The following is an 18,196-nucleotide window of genomic DNA, read 5'->3' as shown; positions in this document are numbered from 1 at the left end:
ACCTGCAACCCCTTTACATATCAGTGTCAATTATTGGATACTTAACTTCAATTTGACATGTAATTGGAATGTTCTTAACCCATTTGTATCAGGCAATGCCTCAGCCAATCAGAGTTGACTTGCCAAGTAATTAGCATCCCTTTCCTCCTGTAGTACAAATTGCAGTGATCATTTGAAATTTGGCATTCTTGTGTTTGCCCTGATGAGTTTAAGATGAAAAACTTCCGCAATATGCCTCTCTTTTCAGCAATATTGAAGCTCCACACTACCTTTTTTTAAAAAGTGTTTTATTCCAAACTTACATAAAAGGTTACAAAACATAACAATTCGGGGAGCAAATTCCCCAACACACAACTATACAATTTGTACAAATGTTTCCCTTTTTCACCCCCCTCACCCCCCTCCTCCCTCCCCCCTCGCGATGAACAGCTCCTCAAACATGGCCACGAACATCCCCCACCTTGTCTCGAAGCCCTCTGCTGAACCCCTTAATTCAGCCAAAAAAACTCAATAAGTCCCCCAGCCAGTTTATATTCCTTTTACACACAAACTCTATTAATTTCCACTGATACAACCTGATTGGCATAGGCTGTATCAAGATCTCTGACTTTATGTTCACAGGGGTGTTGGAGTTTGCAATGCCTTTGCCCAAGACAGACAGCCATGTGCCTACACTATATAACATTACAATCACTGAATGTTTGAACTTCTGTATTAATGGAGCTGATTGTACTGAAACTTAATCAATGCATAAGTCAATCGAAGTTTTAGAATTAATTGTTATTGTACGATTAATGCAGTGACAAAAAATAAAACTGACGATTTAACCAATGTGTTGGTATATAATGAAGCTAATTCTAACTACCCAATCTATTCAGAACAGTGACAGAGCTGTGATGGAGCTAATGTCAATGAGAGTCATTAAGCAATCATGCATCACGAAGCTCAATCATTTTACAGCAGCTTGACGTGTGAAACCCTTGTAAGGTGTTTAGTGTGCCAAGAATTTTACTACAGTGCAGAAAGAGACCATTCTGCCCATCGAGTGTGCACTGACCCTCCGAAGGAGCACTATTAGGCTCACACCCCCTTGTGGCATACCTAGTGTTGGGCTATGAACCTAGTAAATTAAGGGGGGGTATTACTCTTAGCCACTTTGTTAAGGTATGCCACCTTCTTCCATGTCTTTTATTAGCCCAGGTGTGTACAAACAGCATTGAGCTTGGAGCCATTTCCTGCCAGTCATTCTTCTGTGCTATCCTCTGGAGTGGCAAAAAAGGCATCTCTTATTGCATCCAGCTCCATTTCACCAGCCAGGAGCTCAAATTCTGCGCTACTTCATCACTTACCTTCAGATTCCATTTCCTGCCCCACACTTCCAGTGCGAGATAGAGTTTTGCCAGCCATGTTATACAACAAACAGCCTTTAGCCGAATACCTTGCTAAAATAGTTGCAGCCTTGTGAAGGCCAACATAACATTTAAAGGGTTGCTCCTGCAATATTCTCCCTCCCCCACCACCCCCAACTCCAGCTCCCAGTGTCAAATGAAGCCCAGCAGAAGCATGCACAAATTGATATACGCAAAATCTACTTGCCAACGGAAATCATGCACAATTGACGTGTGGCTGCAGTGGTTAGCATAAACCCAAGACACTCTGGACTCACAACATTGACGTTGAGACCAGACAATTATTCTACATATTAAAATCAGAAGTGATACCCGGAGTTAAAATATTGCGTTTAGCATTCATGTGTTTTTGGTTGGAAAGGTTTTATTTTGCTGCAGCAGGTGGTTTATTTTTTAAGTGTGAAGCTGGATGGAGAAATCAAACGTCTGTTTATTTTCCAGGTCTGATTCTGTTTCAGGGGTTATACCCAGAGCTCCTCCAATGGATGAAGCTTCAAATCCTGAATATTAATTACTTTGGTTAATGACCTGCCTGAATAAATTGTAAAACTCTTTCTTGGGGTCAACTGCGTGACTATATTAAAGATAAAGATTTATTTCTGTTGTTGGCCTTGTCATCTGAGCCCTACCAAGAGCCTCTAAAATTTGAGTCGATTTTCACCGTTGGTTCTTGCACTACCTACAACATTATTGATTATTTATAAAGACTACACAATGAAACATCCCAAGAGGCTCCCCGGGAGCATTATTGAAGGAAACTGACTATTTCTGATAGGGAAAGGGTTATTGATTTAGCCATTTTTAATGTAAATACTAAAGCCCAGTTTAAAATCCATTTTAAAATGGATTTCATCATATAACTTCAAGCATAACTTAGATTACAAATACACACAGCTTGCAGAATTTGCAAAGCACAGAATTTGAAACATTCAGAAGCTAGCTAAAGCTTTTGCAACATTTTACTGATATTATAAACTGACCATTGTTCTAATGAGCAGAATTGCAAAAGCTATGCAGCCAGACCACAAACTGATCAAGGTCGCCACGGCTACATGAACACACCATTGTTCAGAATACAGATAGTAGCGTAGTCAGCAATAAACCAGTGAAAACTAGAATTGATTAAAAGGATATATCACATTCCAACACACACAAACATCTACAAATGCAACATATCCGAATATATGTTGCACATTGATGATTGACAACTAACCATCCAACCAAATGCATTTGAAACCCATCCAAGCCAATCAGCACATTGCAGGGGTAGGGACAGATGGAGTCAGACTGATAACATTTTCCTTCAAAATAGAGGTTCGGGAAGCCATTTTCCATCCTGGATCACTCTAGAACTTTTACCTGACTACTCGCTATCCTTATTTCGTATTTTCATATTTCCACTCTAACTCTTGAACTTTGTGCAAGCTGTTTTGCTTTGAGCAAGAACCATTACTGTATTTTGAAAGTGAAATCTGTTGTAAACCATTAAGCCAATTATTTCTCTCAAAGTATTTTGCTGGCAAGGGCTTTATTGAGAACATTTGATTTGTAACCACAAGAAGATCTTAGTCTCTCAATTATAATCAATAGACACAATAAAAGATTTTTATTTCGCATCCGAGAAATGTAACTTAAATTCTACTGAGTTTTGAAGTGTATACGAGACTGCACTTAAACCGCACGGTAGATTCCTAGATTTATTTCTGTTGTTGGCCTTGTCATCTGAGCCCTACCAAGAGCCTCTAAAATTTGAGTTGATTTTCACCTACAACTCTATTGATTATTTATAAAGACCACACAATGAAACATCCCAAGAGGCTCCCCGGGAGCATTATGAAACAAAGTATGCCACTGAGCTGCAGAATCACAGAATTGTTACGGCCCAGAAGGCCTTTCGGCCCATGGTGGCTGCACCGGCTCTCAAAACAAGCATCATATCTTAGTGCTATTTTCCTCATACCCTTGCACATTGTTTGTATTCAAATAATCATCTCATGCCCTCTTGAAGCCTCGATTGAACACATACCTCCATTGCCCTTGCAGGTAGTGCATCCCAGCCCCAAACCACTCACTGGGTGAAAACATTTTTCTCACATCATGTTTGCTTCTTTTGCGAATCACATTAAATCTGTGCCCTCTCTTCTTGATTCTTTTATGAGCGGGAGCTTACCTCCACAATACTTCCAGGTAGTGCATTCCACCCCGACCAGAAGGAGATATTATGTCAGATGACCAATTGCTTTGTCAAAGAGGTAGGTTTTAGGAAGTGTTTTGAAGGAGGAAAGTGAGGTAACGAGGTGGAGGGAATTCCAGCTCTTGGGGGCTATGCTCTTGAAATAATGTCCACTATGTGTTATGCTCTTGATGTAGCATAAGCTGCTTCCTTGATGTACACTCTGACAAAGGAAGGTTCAGACTTGGAGATAACTTTAACACATTTATTAAACTATTAACAATTCTCCTACTTGGATTCGACTCTCCTGTTAATCCTGCTATAGCTACTGAGACTAACTAACCAGTCTGCTACAATCCACGTGGTGGGTGTGATGTATTTCAATGAACCCTGTCTGTACTCACTAAGTGTCTTCACTGAAAAGAGGAAGATCATGTGTGCCCTGTCCTTTTACATGGGTAGCCCCCATGCGGTAGTGTCACCTGTGTGTGTGTCTTGACTGCCCATTGGTCGTGACCTATCTTACTGGCCTATTGGTTAAATGCCTGTGTGTCATGTCTCTGGTGCGCCCTCTAGTGTCTATCTAGTCTATGTGTATTTGCATTAACCCCTTGTGTATTTACAGTGATGCATATCACCACACACTAAAGGTGGAGGAATCATACTTGTGAAGTGTAATGGATGTCAGTAATACATCCCTGCTGGCGGAATGTCATGATCTGTCGTGACATCAGCAGAGGTTTTGCGTGGGCTTCAGGTCTCCATCTTGTATTGTATGAGCAACATCTCCTGAATAAACCTGGCATCATGTTTGCTAGAAACCCAAGTGTATGGCACCTCCGCACCTTTTCTCTGCGGCACATTGAGAATATAACAAAAGAGAAAACTGGTGATGGGGATTGAGGCAAAAGAGAACTGGCGAGGCACTAAAAAAGTCAACGAGGAAAGTGAAAACAGTGACGAGAGCGAAGGAGAGGCTTCTCGGGACTGAACTCAAACGTTGATCGAAGGAAAAGCCGCTGATGCAGGAAGGTTTGAAAAAGAACCGAAGCACAACCGTGAGTAAGTCAGAACAAAAGTTTCAAAAACTTGCTTGCTGCTGGAAGCGAATAGACTCCAGGCTGCAGGGACCACACACGTGTCAAAGTGAAATGGGTTGTGTGAACAGGGATTCAGAAGTCGTTCCAATTCTGTGCAAACTAAAATAAACAATAGCCCAGGCAAGAAAAAAAAATATTTATCATTGTGGATTAGGAGACCTCTTATTTCATACATTAAAAAAATGGAGGAAGGTTGAAATTGGTATAAACCCTGGTGTCCAGTGTACGAAATGGCGAGCAAAGGTGGGGCCATGGACACGTTTGATGAAGGTGATGAAACTTGGAACTTGTATCAAGAGAGATTTCAACTTTATCTCATAGCTAATCAAACACTGGTGGACCTAATGGTTGTAACATTTCTCAGTTCGGTAAGGCGTAAATCTTTTATGCTTCAGCAAAACTTAGTACATCCAGCAAAGCGTCTTGTTGGTAAGGGGCGATCAAAAATGTTTCTGGGTATTCCCAAAATTCGATGGTAACCAAGTCAAAATGGAAGTGGATGCAGGAGTGGCTGTTTCATTGATACCTGAAACAATCTACAATCAGGAGCATCTGCCATTAAAACCATCAAATGTAATCTTACGGACATACACAGAACAGGTTGTACCACTAAAAGGATACATTATGGTAAGAGTGAAGTAAATGGACAAACAACAGAGTTGCCTCTCCACGTTGTCCTTGGATGTTTTCCTGCTTTATTTGGTGGAGCATGGTTGAGAAAAATCAAACTCAACTGAGGAGTGGTGAATCAACGGGTTGATTCAAAGAATGACCTAGAGCAACTTTTGGAAATGTATTAAAAGATGCTTGAAAAATCACTGGGCTCAGTGGCAGGAGTTGAAGTCCAACTCAAAATTAAGCTAAACAGTACGCCAAAATGTCTCAAAGCCGGAACAGTACCATACGCCATCAGGCCAAAAAGTCGAAGAAGAACTAGAAAGACTTGTCCAAACAGGAGTCATTGAACCAGTTACTACAAGTGATTGGGCTACACCAATAGTTCCTGTACTAAAACAAGAAGGATATGTGGAGATTTTAAGACAACGATAAACCCGGTATTGTGCGCAGATCACTATCCACTGCCGCTTGATTGAAGATTTGTTTTCTGGACTTTGTGGAAGTCATAAATTCAGTAAAGTAGATCTATCACAGAGGCATTTACAAATGAATGTGGCTGCAAAATCACAGCCACTACTCATTATCGTGATGCACAAAGGTCTGTTCCGTTACAGGAGTCTTCTATTTGGGACAACATCTGCACATGCTCTATTTCAGAGGTCCATGGATCAAATTTTGAGTGGGCTAAATGGTGTACTCCTCATCACTGGTTCAAGAGCATTTGAAGAAAAGCTAATGTCTACAAAACCATAATCTCCAAGGTAAAAAGGAAAAGTGTGACTTTTTCAAGACATCCGTAAACTACTTGGGTCACATCATTGATAAAGATGGCTTGCATAAAGAACCAAAAAAGGTGAAATAAATCTTAGAAGCACCAACTCCTCAAAATGTGACAAAACTGAGGTTTCTGGGATTAATAAATTATTACTGTAAATTCTTCCCAAATTTAGCAACGCGATTGAAGCCTTTACACACTTTGTTATGTGCCAAACAGGTATGGCACTGGACAAAAGAATGTGAAAATATGTATAAAGAAGTAAAGAAAGAGTGTATAAAGAGGTAAAGAAAGCCTGAAAGAAGTCAGAGCTATTGATTCATGACAATCCCAAACTGAAGTTACAACTTGCTTGCAATGCGTTTCCCCATGAGGTTGGTACAGTTGACTGCAGGAGAGGAACAACCAATAGCATTTGCTTCATGAACTCTTACTAACGCAGAAGAAAATTACCCTCAGCTAGAAAAATAAACTTTGCGCATCATATTCAGAGTAAGAAGGTTCAACACTACCTTTATAGATATCATTTTGCTCTCTTGACAAGGTCACCATCCATTGACAACAATCTTTGGGCATCATGAAGGTATTCCTTCTTTAGCAGCTAGTAGGTTACAGAGATGGTGTTATCAGCATATACCTATGATATTAAATATCATAAATCGGAGCAACATGCAAATGCTGATGCTTTGTCAAGATTGCTGTTACAACTCAAGCAAGAACCTGAAGAAAATGTTGTCAACATCCTATATTTCTCACACGTGGATAACGTACCTGTGATTTCATCTCAACTACAGAAGTACAGAGACCCCCAGTGATGGAGAAGGTTATGGACATGGTCCAAAAAAGGAACGATGACAGACATATAGCATAAAACTCCAGACCTCAAGCCCTACATCACAAGAGGATTTGAGTTGACAGTCCAGAATGAAGTTTTAGTCTGGGGAAACAGAGTGATTATTCTTCTGTGCTTGCGTAATACAATGCTTGAGCAACTACCTGAGGGAAATCTCGGTTCGATGATGATGTAGGAACTGGCACGCAGTTATTTTTGGTGGCCAGGATTAGGCGCTCCAATCTAAGAGAAAGTGGGCAATTGTCAGTCCTGTGCAAAACTAAGGAACACTTCACCACTGCAACCCATACACCCGTGGGAATGGCTGACACAGCCATGGCAGAGAATGCACATAGACTACGCTGGTCCAGTTGAGGGACACATGTTTCTAGTTATTGTAGATGCACATTCTAAAGGCCGGAAGTAGTGAGTATGAAATCCACAACGACAGAACAAACTTGAGAAGTTGGATTAAATATTTGCGAGATTTGGCAGATGGGAGCAGGTCGTAAGTGACAATGGAACTCAGTTCACTTCCAAGGAGTTTAAAGACTACTTAAATGGTATACAGCACATCAAGTCAGCTCCGTACCCCCCTGCAACAAATGGAATGGCTGAGTGAGTCATACAGTCACTTAAACACTCAATGAAAGTATCAAAGGATCAAGGTACATTGTCAAGATGAGTAAATAACTTCTTGATATCATATCAAAACACCACACCTGCAATGACACAGTGTTCACCAGCAATGCTGCTCTTCAAAAGAAAGCTAAGAACTTGATACTGCCTCATACTTCAGAGAATGTCAAATGATAACAAGCACAGATTGTTAGGAGGGTACAAAACTAAAAAGTCTATTCACTTAAGGGAGAGCGAATATTAACAAGAAGCTACAGTCCAAATGAGAAGTGGGTACCTGCAGTTATCCCAGCAAAAACAGGTCCAATGTCAGACATCGTAAAGAAGGAGAGTTCAGCGATATCAGACTGACCAACTGCTAGCTTTATGAAGTGAAATCGCTGAAACTTCCCAAGTATTTACATCGAGAAATCTAAGCAGCGATTCCTCTGAACAGAGGCCAAACACAGAGACAAGTTCACATTCTGTTTCTAAAGAATCTTCAACACCAATGGAGACGGATGCTGAAGTAGCTTCACAAGACGTGTTACCAACAGAAGGAAATGAAGACACTTCAAAAGGTCTTGAGTAGCCAGGTTCCAGAAGATCGAATACAACCCAAACAAAAATAGATGTCCACCTGAGAGGCTGTCTTATTAACTCGCATAAAAAGATAATGGTGCAAAGTAATGTATCTAATGTATAATTGGGTTTGTCGTTTAAACATTCAGGGAAGTTGTTGTTTGGACTAAAGAAGTAAAGGTGGAGGGGTTCTACCGTGCCGCCCAAAGTAATAGGTCCCTGTGGTGGAACGCTAGGCAATCTATAGGGATGTCATCAGAGTGTTTGCGCGGGCTTAATTGTGTTGTGTGAACCTTGCATCGTGTTTGGAAGAAACCCAAGTGTGTGGCACTTCCATACCTTTTCTCTTTGAGGCAGGGTGCAGTTCCAAGGGGAAATGCCAGGACCCCCTCTGTGGAACTCCATGTGGGGAGGTAGAGTTTCCCGGTGTCTGTGGTGTAATGATATCATGGTTGTGTTGTAATTCACTGACTGACCACTCAGAGTCTCACTAGTATATAAGTGAATGTTACAGTCAGCTGACCTCAGACTGGCTGGAGGAAGTTGCTTGTGCATGATTTTACTGTTATACGGTAGTGAGGTGCATGACCTCGAACCAGAGGGTGCTCTGTCCCAGCCACAAATTCTGGAGAAAGCATTGAGGGACAAGGAGTCAGCCTGGAGGGGCCTCCAGAGAAAGAGGTCTCCCCGGCGTGTGACCCTCTCCCCTGCAAATGGCGTCAATCCAGGTTCTTTTTCATCGATGTCACGCCCAGTCCCCGAAAGAAAAGAGGCAGGGGGATAGTGGGGAAATCCCAGCAGCTGCCGCTGTCCCCCGAGCAGGGTGCTACGGGGTCGGACGGGACCCGAGAGGGCCTGTTCCACCCAGTACAATTTAGCACCCCGGACTTGTTCAATTTCTCAGGGGAGGGGGTCAGCGATAACTCCCTGCTTCCTCAGTTCTTAGCGGGTTATAGTTTGGAAGACCCTCTGCTACCGCTGTCTTTGGGCATCTCTGCCGCCATCCCGGACCAGTTTCCGGAGTTAATTCCGGGGCCTTCCAGTGACCAGGTGGCGTGGGCGGAGCAGGCATTTGAACCACCGCCTCCCGCTGGCCTGGGACCCCGGGAGGAGCCTGAGGAGATCCCGCCTGTCGATGATCCCGGTGGCAGGATCATGCAGCCCCTCAGTTGGTTGGTGGGCCCGTGTCGCCCGTCGCACTCAGTGTGGTGGAGGATTCGGGCCCGGAGGGCGACTGTCCGAAGGCTGTCCGCCGCCCAGTGTCGGGAGCGCAGGGCGCACGAGACGCTCTGTAGCGGGGTGCGGGTCTCACTCATGCCTGACACTGTGTCGCCCCTCACCCCCTCTGGGGGACTCCCAGAATCTGGCACATCATAATTGATGTTTTATGGCCTCTGTAGATAGTTCAGGCAGTGCCCTATTGGGCCGCTCCTTCACCAACACCCTGACTCCCTCCCTCCCCACCACCCTCCTTTCCCTTCTGTTGGTACAGAGGCGAGGGTATCTGGTCTCTCCAGCGCAAAGTTTACTGCTTGTACTGTTTGTTTTTTGTAAAACTGTGTTGTGAACTGTTTTAATAATCAGGGTAACCACCTCCCCCACCCCCCTTCCCCGTACATTGGTACTGAGGGGAGAATATCCAGTTTCTCCAACACAAAATGAGTGTTTGCACCGTTTGGCCTTGTATTTATTGTTTACTGTTTTAATAAAAAGATCTGGGTCTGTAAGAATCCCAACACGCGTATTGACCAGTGAAGGTTGGCTTGGGGTATAGACCCAGGTAGGGCTGCCCCCAGGCAGATTTCTCAGGCAGACATCAAGGAAATGGGAGTTCATTAGGACTGCTCCATTTGAAAGGTGAATTTGAGCGCAGGATGGAGCCCATGTGAGGGGCTGATGACGGTGACATGTTTGCTGCAGGTTTAAAATGTATCATTCGCACACATTTGATACATGAGTGCAGGCCCCGCCCCCTCAGCACCCGGGGGAGTCAGAGCGAGGGGCAGGGCCGAGGCTGGGCTTCTGAGGAGGAGGTGGGGGGAGAGTACACTCCTACCCAGGAGCCTGATGGTTTTCCTGTCGCTGTCCCGCTGGATCCGGAGCCGAGGCCCCGACCGCTACTGGCGGCACCAGGAGGTTCTTCAACACGCGCGGGTGAGAGAGGCTGGGGGAGACCGCGGGGGTGGGTGCTGCCTGGGGCCTGGGGCTGTCCGGATCCCCGGCCTGGCGTATTGGCCACTCCCTGTGGGGGACACCCCCCTCCCTCAGGCTGATTCTCATTCGAGTCTCTATTGTGTCTCCGGCAGCATTTCCGAGGCAGGAAGAACCGATGTTACAGCCTGGCTGTGCGGGCCGTGCGGAGAGCCTTCTTCTACTCCACCAAGGCCAAGAAGCTCAAGAAGCGGAACATGAGGATGGTAAATCCCGGGCGGGATGGCAGAGGGTAGCTGGGGTGGGTGAGGGCTCACATAGCCAGGCCGGGGCACTGAGAGGGCACAGGGTGCATATGGAGCTGCTGGGCTGACCACTGGCAAGGTCATGGCCTGGGGAGAGGCACAGTGAGTGAAGATGGTGCACACAGGGCTGCTGCCCCTTCAGCAATGATGTGAGCAGTGGGGCCTTTTTCTTTTGCTCATTTACAGGGTGTGGGCGTGGCTGTCTAGGCCAACATTTGTTGCCCATCCCCATATGCCCTTGAGAAGGTGGCGGTGTGCTGCCTTCTTGAACCGCTGCCGTCCCTGGGGTGCAGGTACACCTACAGTGCTGTTAGGGAGGGCGGTCCAGCATTTTGATCCAGTGGCAGTGAAGGAATGCCGCTGGATTTCCAAGTCAGGATGGTGAGAACCTCCAGGTGGTGAGCTATAGAATATGACTTGGACCTGCCATTGTAATCTGGCAAAAGGGTGATTTATTGTAGCGAGGGATAATCAGGGTAACCAGGAAATTGCTGAGTAACAAGCAGAAAACAAAATTGTTAAATGGGGAGTTGGGGCTCTGCAGGGGACTAGGTGGGCAGGGTGGGGGAGGGGGGGTGCATTGCAGGTTTGTACATCTGTCGGAATGGAATGACCTCTATCAAGAGGTAATTGAATGGTAGATGTGAGGCTTCTGTGCAGAATGATTTAGACCACTCGAACAATCGCTCTTACCTGTATTTTGATGGGTTGAAATGTGGACACCTAGGGCTGCTCCTCATTCTGGTCAACCTGCAGGTTCCAGCTGCAGATGTTTCCCAAAATAGCAACAGAGCAGGAATGGTCCACACAGCTGAAATACTGTCCCTGCTTCATAAAACAGCCGATACAAAGAGCGGTCAACTAATTGACTTTATTGCCCCCTACATTTGTCACTTTTCCTAAGTGCTATTACACAGTGCCCCTCATCATTCTGTCACTGTTTCCAGGGTGCAGGTGATTAGGTGCCGTCATGGTGGCAGTCAGCTCTGCCAAGTGCTGAATGGCTACATTGATGAGTTCCTGAAAGATTCTCCGCAATTGTTGTTAGAAGGTGTTGAGGGGAGTCTTGATTGATTTGTCACAGAATTGTTCTGGCGCAGAAGGAGGCCATTCGTCCCATCGTGTCTGCACCGACTCTCCGAATGACCATCACGATTTAGTGCCATTTCCCGGCCTTTTCCCCGAACCCCTGCACATTGTTTCTATTCAAATAATCGTCCAATGCCCTCGTGAATGCCTCGATTGAACCTGCCTCCACCACACTTCCAGGCAGTGCATTCCAGACCCAGAATCTCAGAAATACACAGTGCAGAAGAGGTCCTTTCGATCCATCGAGTCTGCACTGTCACATGAAAAGCACCTGACTTACTACCTGATCCCATTTGCCAGCACTTGGCCCATAGCCTTGAATGTCATGACCTGCCAAATGCTCATCCAGGTACTTTTTAGAAGATATGAGGCAACCCGCCTCTCCCACCCGAGCCACTCGTGTGAAAAAGCTTTTTCTCGCATCACGTTTGCTTCTTTTGCAAATCACTTTAAAACTGTGTCCTCTCGTTCGTGATCCCTTTATGAGCGGGAACCGTTTTCCCCTATCTACTCTGTTCAGCCCCTTTGTGATTTTGAACATCGCTATCAATTCTCCTCTTAGCCACCTTCTCTCCAAGGAGAACAGTCCCAACCTCTCCAATTTATCCTCATAACTGAAGTTTCTCATCCTGGAACCTTTTTTGTGCAACCTCTTCTGCACTCTCTCCGATACGTTCACATGAACTTCCTATAGTATCGCGCCCAGAACTGTACACAATACTGAGGTGCAGCTCCAACCATACTTAAGAAGCTCGACACCATCCAGGACAAAGCAGCCCGCTTGATTGCTCCCCCTTCCACAAACATTCAAACCCTCCACGATAGAACATACATAGAACTTACAGTGCAAAAGGAGGCCATTCGGCCCATTGAGTCTGCACCGACCCACTTAAACCCTCACTTCCACCCTATCGCTGTAACCCAATGACCCCATCTAACCGTTTTGGATACTAAGGGAAATTTAGCATGGCCAATCCACCTAACCTGCACATCTTTGGACTGTGGGAGGAAACCGGAGGAAATCCACGCAGACACGGGGAGAACGTGCAGATTCCGCACAGACAGTGACCCAGCGGGGAATCGAACCTGGGACCCTGGCACTGTGAAGCCGCAGGGCTAGCCACTTGTGCTACCGTGCTGTCCACCAACGAACAATGGCAGCCGTGTGCACCACCTACAAGATGTACTGCAGGAACTCACCAAGGTTCTTTAGACAGCACCTTCCAAACCCACAACCACTACCATCTAGAAGGACAGGAGCAGCAGATACCTGGGAACCCACCACTTGGAAGTTCCCCTCCAAGTCACTCACCATCCTGACTTGGAAATATATCGCCGTTCCTTCACTGTTGCTGGGGCAACATCCTGCAACTCCCTCCCTAACAGCACCGTGGGTGTACCTACAGCTCGGGGACTGCAGTGGTTCAAGAAGGTGGCTCACTACCATCTTCTGAAGGGCAACTAGAGATGGGCAATAAATGCTATCCTAGCCAGCAACGCCCACATCCCGTAAATGATTTTTTTTTTAAAAGAAAAAACTAGTGTCTCGTATAAGTTCAGCATAACCTACTTGTTCTTTTACTCTATGCCCTTATTTATAAAGCCCAGAATACTATATCCTTTACTAACTGATCTCTCCACCTGTCCTGCCACCTTCTATGCACATATACACCCAGGTCCCTCTGCTCCTGCACTCCCTTAAGTATGTTACCCTTCATTTTATTGTCTTTCCATGTTCCTCCTACCAAAATGCATCACTTCACACTTCTCTTGGTCTATGTCTAATCTACTCAACGGCCTTTCAGAATGTGCACGCCAGTTTTGGATATCCCGTCAGCCTGTGGCAATGGGCTGCCCCATTCTGATGTATTTGAAAACCAGAACAACCAAAATCCTTGAACACTGGCTCCAACTGAACCCAAACCCACATTCAGCATACACGGCATCTCCAATCAGATACCCGAGCACAAATAAAGGAGACGATTCAACACATCTACATGCAGAGAAAATTCACTTGCTCGAAACATCCTAAGTTTACAATAAGGTTAGAGTTGAAAGAAGAATGGTGATGAGTGTTTTATTCTGTTTCAGCTTTGGATAAGCAGGATTGCAGCAGGCTCGCGTGAGCATGGATTGAAATACCCCGCGTTGATCAGTAACCTGATTAAGGTGAGGGTTCAGCCAATATTGCAACAGATTTGAGTGCGGCACACTATTTTAATTTTGCTATGCGGTAAAGGATTCCTTTGACCGGTACGTTGAATTTGCCTCTGTTTGCAGCAGTCAGCTCTTGAATCAGAAGGCGATGGATTCTGGCCCCACTTCAGGACTTGAGCACATAAGCTAGGCTGTCGCTTCAGTGGGCGTTCTCCCGGTGTCCTGGCCAACATTCACCCTTCAAGCAGCCCTGCTGAAACAGATTAATTCGCCCTTTATCCACTTCGCTGTTTTGGGCCCCTTGCTGTACTCAGATTGCCAGCAATGATGGTTTGAACAGCGGAAAGGGAGCACACGTCCAAATCAAACAGCTAACTTGCTTTGAAGGTCTGCGGGAAGCAATGTAAATACAAAATCTATGCATAGTAACTGATCTTTCTGTCACGTAAAATCAAAAAAGTGCAGGGAAACTAAAATTGCATTGCAGATCAGGGAACCAACATTTATTTTGTTCCGACCTGTGCCCTTCATTGAAAAGAAACATCCACGTCACACTGGGTGCCATCAACATGGATGATATGTAAAACCTGGAATGCAGGCATAGAAGAAAGTTGCAGTTTTGAAATGATGGCTAAGATCGGACCTTCGGGTGAATGAATTCAGTTCCCTCTCGGGCTTCTGCTCGAGAGCAGGGTGGGCTATGAGCTCTCTTGGGGGTGGAATAAGTTTTGTGGCTTGATGGAGCGAGTACAAAGACTGTTAAATTGCTGAAGGCAACGTCGACACAAAGTTCGACGGAGACCCAAAGTACAACGTGCTACCTCCAACGAATGTTTCCGAAGTAACTTGAGAATATAGCGTATAAAAACAGAAAATGCTGGGAAAAGCGAACAGGTTTGGCAGCGTCTGTGGAGAGAGAAACTGTTCAAGTTTCGAGTCCAGCATGACTTCTCAGAGCTGAATACAGCATATAGAATATAGCAGGTCAGGTTTGAGGACCCAAGCACTATACAAGCTTTCCAAAATTCTCAGCTGGAGTTGGCCATAGAGGTTTTCTGTGGATTTTTAAATCTACTGTCGCAGTGCATTTAACATCGGTGGCATAGTGGTTAGCACTGCTGCCTCACAGCGCCAGGAACCCGGGTTCAATTCCAGTCTTGGGTGACTGTGTAGAGTTTGCATATTCTCCCCGTGCCTGTGTGGGTTTCCTCCTACAGTCCAAAGATGTGCAAGTCCGGTGGATTGACCAAACGGGCGGCACAGTTGCACAGTGGTTAGCACTGCTGCTTCACAGCGCCAGGGTCCCAAGTTCGATTCCCGACTTGGGTCACTGTCTGTGTGGAGTCTGCACGTTCTCCCTGTGTCTGCATGGGTTTCCTCCGGGTGCTCCGGTTTCCTCCCACAACACCTGAAAGATGTGCTATTACGTGAATTGGACATTCTGAATTCTCCCTCCGTGTACCCGAACAGGCGCCGGAGTGTGGTGATTAGGGAATTTTCACAGTAAGTTCAATGCAGTGTTAATGTAAGCCTACTTGTGACAATAACAAAGATTATTATTATTATTACTAAATTGCCCCTTAGGGTTAAGATTGGGCCTTGGCAGGGTGCTGTTTCAGAGGTTCGGTGTAGACTTGATGGGCCGAATGGCCTCTTACACTGTAGGGACTCTAGTGCCTCGCTAGATCGGCAAATGCTTCCAGTTTCTTTTGACTGCACATGCATCTCCATTTGAACAAGTCTCACAGCCCGAGACTCGAAGGTAAAGGGAGCTGTGAAAATTGGACGAGGTGCTTTTTCGATAGTTAAACCACTTCTTTCTCTTTGGCAGTGCCAAGTGGAGCTGAACAGGAAGGTCCTCGCGGATCTGGCCATATACGAACCGAAGACGTTCAAGTCCCTGGCAGCACTGGCTAAGCGAAGGAGAGAAGAGGGCTTCAGCAATGCACTGGGTGATGGCAGTGAACCCACCGGCATATTTTCACGCATCGTGCATTCTGACTAAAGGGATGAGCATGAATAATTGCCGCAAATCCTTCTTACCTGACTGACTGTTAATGCCGTCACATTATCAAAATGTTTATAGCAGACTGTCTTCGCCTCAAGTCAGAAGATTTTGGCAGTCTTCTGTGTGGATTATTTGACACGGTTTTTTTCATTCCAATGCGGGCTTGACTGATAATTATTGTGTGCAAAATTCTTGCAATAAAATTTTTGTAGTGAAATGCAATGACTTGCAAACGATAGTTTTGGGATGGTGGGAGGGGAGTAGGATGTGGGGTAGCAGCAACACTGGCTGGAGAGGGGTGTATTTGCAATCCTGAGGTTCACTGATAGTCAATGAGGTTTTCTGGTACTATAGAATGAGTGAATTATCTGATCACGTTTGAAACGATAATTGGTTCCACACTTACAAAAGTAGCACTAATGGGAATTATAGGTTCCTGCAAGGTACAGTCGAGTAAGGGATTCAGTGAGACGTCTGCTTGTGGAATCTCGGGTATCCTTGCCCAAGTCCGTCTCATTGCTCCCTTGCATTACTGTTCCACTGTAACCCAAACTATAATTCATTCTGCTCCACTTAGTCTGGCGAGACGGTGGCATTTAGGCAATGTCACTGAACGAGCAATCCAGTTAACACTCTGGGGACGTGGATTTGAATCCCACCAATGGCAGCTGATAGAATTTAAATTCAATTAATAAATCTGGAATCGAAAAGTTTATCTCCGTAATGGTGACCATGAAACAATCATCGATTTGTCATTTAAAAACCCATCTGGTTCACTAATGTCCTTTAGGGAAGGAAATCTGCCGTCCTTACCTGGTCTGGCCTACATGTGACTCCAGACCCACAGCAATGTGGTTGACTCTTCACTGCCCTCTGAAATGGCTGAATTAGGAATGGTCAACCAATGCTGGCCTTGTCAGGAACACCCACAAAAATCACTTCCTGCATTTTATTGTGTCCAGCAGAGTATCTAACCCAAGGTCATCATTCTATGGTAGCTGTTACACAATGTCAGTGTCCTTCAGCTAAAACACTTCAGCATCATGGGAATGTATGTGGGGATGGTGCAACATTACGGTCGGGGATTTTCAAACCACTGTTCGAATAGCTGGGCCATGACTCTTACAGTCTTGAGTATTCAACTTCTCTTAAGCAGAGATAACGCAGACTCACTCCAACCATTACTCACTCGCAATAATTACTCGCTCACAATAATTACTCACTCGCAATAATTACTCACTCGCAATAATTACTCTCTCGCAATAATTACTCTCTCGCAATAATTACTCACTCGCAATAATTACTCACTCGCAATAATTACTCTCGCAATAATTACTCGCAATAATTACTCACTCGCAATAATTACTCGCTCGCAATAATTACTCGCTCACAATGAGTTCCTGGCAAGTCAGTCGTTAAAACCGTAGAAAGGTTACGGTGCAGATAGAGGCCATTCAGCCCATCGTGTTAGTGCCGGCCAAAAAGGAGAAAAAAGAAACTCACCGTTAATTTTAATCCCATTTTCCGGCACATGGTCCGCAGCCTTGCAGGTTACAGCGTTTCCGGTGCCGATCCAGGTAACGTTTCGGCCTCAACCACCAACTTAGGCAGTGAATTCCAGGTGCCCCCCACCCTCTGACAAGGTTTTTCCTCATGTCTCCTCTAATCCTTCCACCAATCACCTTAAATCTATGCCCCATGGTAATTGACTGCTCAGTCAGTGGAAACAAGTATAGGCCCCTCATCATTTTGTACATCTGTTAGTTCTGGGGAATAAAACTGGGGTGTGGGAGTTAATTGGGCATCGCAGAGTCGACACACGCGATGGGTCATGTGCATTTCTTTCCCTGTAGTGTCCCACCTCTTGCACTTGTGTGCGCGCCTACACCTCCACCTGTGCCTGCTCCCTGGAAGGACTCCATTCCATTCTCCCAGTTTCTCCGGCTCAGTTGCATCTGTTTTGATGATGTTTTCTCTCACAGTGGTGCCTCCAACCTGTCTTCCTTTTCCCTCAACTGAGGGGACCCCCCTCCCCCATGTGGCTGACGGTGCCCTCAACCGTGTCTGACTCAATTCCCACACTTCTGCCCTCGACCCTCCCTCCCAGAACCACAATAGATTCTCCTTGTCCTCACTTCCCCCCGCCCCCACCCCCGTCTTTGTATTCAAAGGATCCTCCTCCTCCAGATGAAGCAGCAATTTGCCTGTACTTAATTCAATTACAGTGCTAGTTGCTCACAATGTGGCCTACTTAAGCACACACCTCCCAGTAACCCCACCTAAACTTTTGGACACTAAGGGGCAATTTAGCATGGCCAATCCACCTAACCTGCACATCTTTGGACTGTGGGAGGAAACCGGAGCACCCGGAGGAAACCC

General features: G+C 45.5%; 1 protein-coding gene across 1 annotated transcript; it reads left to right on the top strand.

The window, feature by feature from the left end:
* The first annotated feature begins 10,051 nt into the window (after positions 1-10,051).
* LOC140392700 (large ribosomal subunit protein bL20m-like) lies at positions 10,052-16,034 on the top strand. Its single transcript, XM_072478240.1, has 4 exons — positions 10,052-10,261; positions 10,414-10,524; positions 13,744-13,821; positions 15,641-16,034. The coding sequence occupies exons 1-4, from the start codon at positions 10,061-10,063 to the stop codon at positions 15,812-15,814; spliced, it is 564 nt and encodes a 187-aa protein (XP_072334341.1). The 5' UTR covers positions 10,052-10,060; the 3' UTR covers positions 15,815-16,034.
* The last annotated feature ends 2,162 nt before the right edge of the window (positions 16,035-18,196 follow it).

This window comes from Scyliorhinus torazame, chromosome 16 (genome assembly GCF_047496885.1).
Source record: "Scyliorhinus torazame isolate Kashiwa2021f chromosome 16, sScyTor2.1, whole genome shotgun sequence".
NCBI lineage: Eukaryota > Metazoa > Chordata > Chondrichthyes > Carcharhiniformes > Scyliorhinidae > Scyliorhinus > Scyliorhinus torazame.
The sequence above is the reverse complement of the archived record's forward strand: the minus strand, read 5'-3'. Positions and strand labels throughout refer to the sequence as shown.

Coding starts and splice junctions, on each gene's coding strand:
- LOC140392700 (XM_072478240.1), top strand. CDS start 10,061: ATGAGTGCAGGCCCCGCCCCCTCAGCACCCGGGGGAGTCAGAGCGAGG. Junction 10,262..10,413: donor AGGTTCTTCAACACGCGCGG/GTGAGAGAGGCT, acceptor TGTCTCCGGCAG/CATTTCCGAGGCAGGAAGAA. Junction 13,822..15,640: donor TGATCAGTAACCTGATTAAG/GTGAGGGTTCAG, acceptor TCTCTTTGGCAG/TGCCAAGTGGAGCTGAACAG.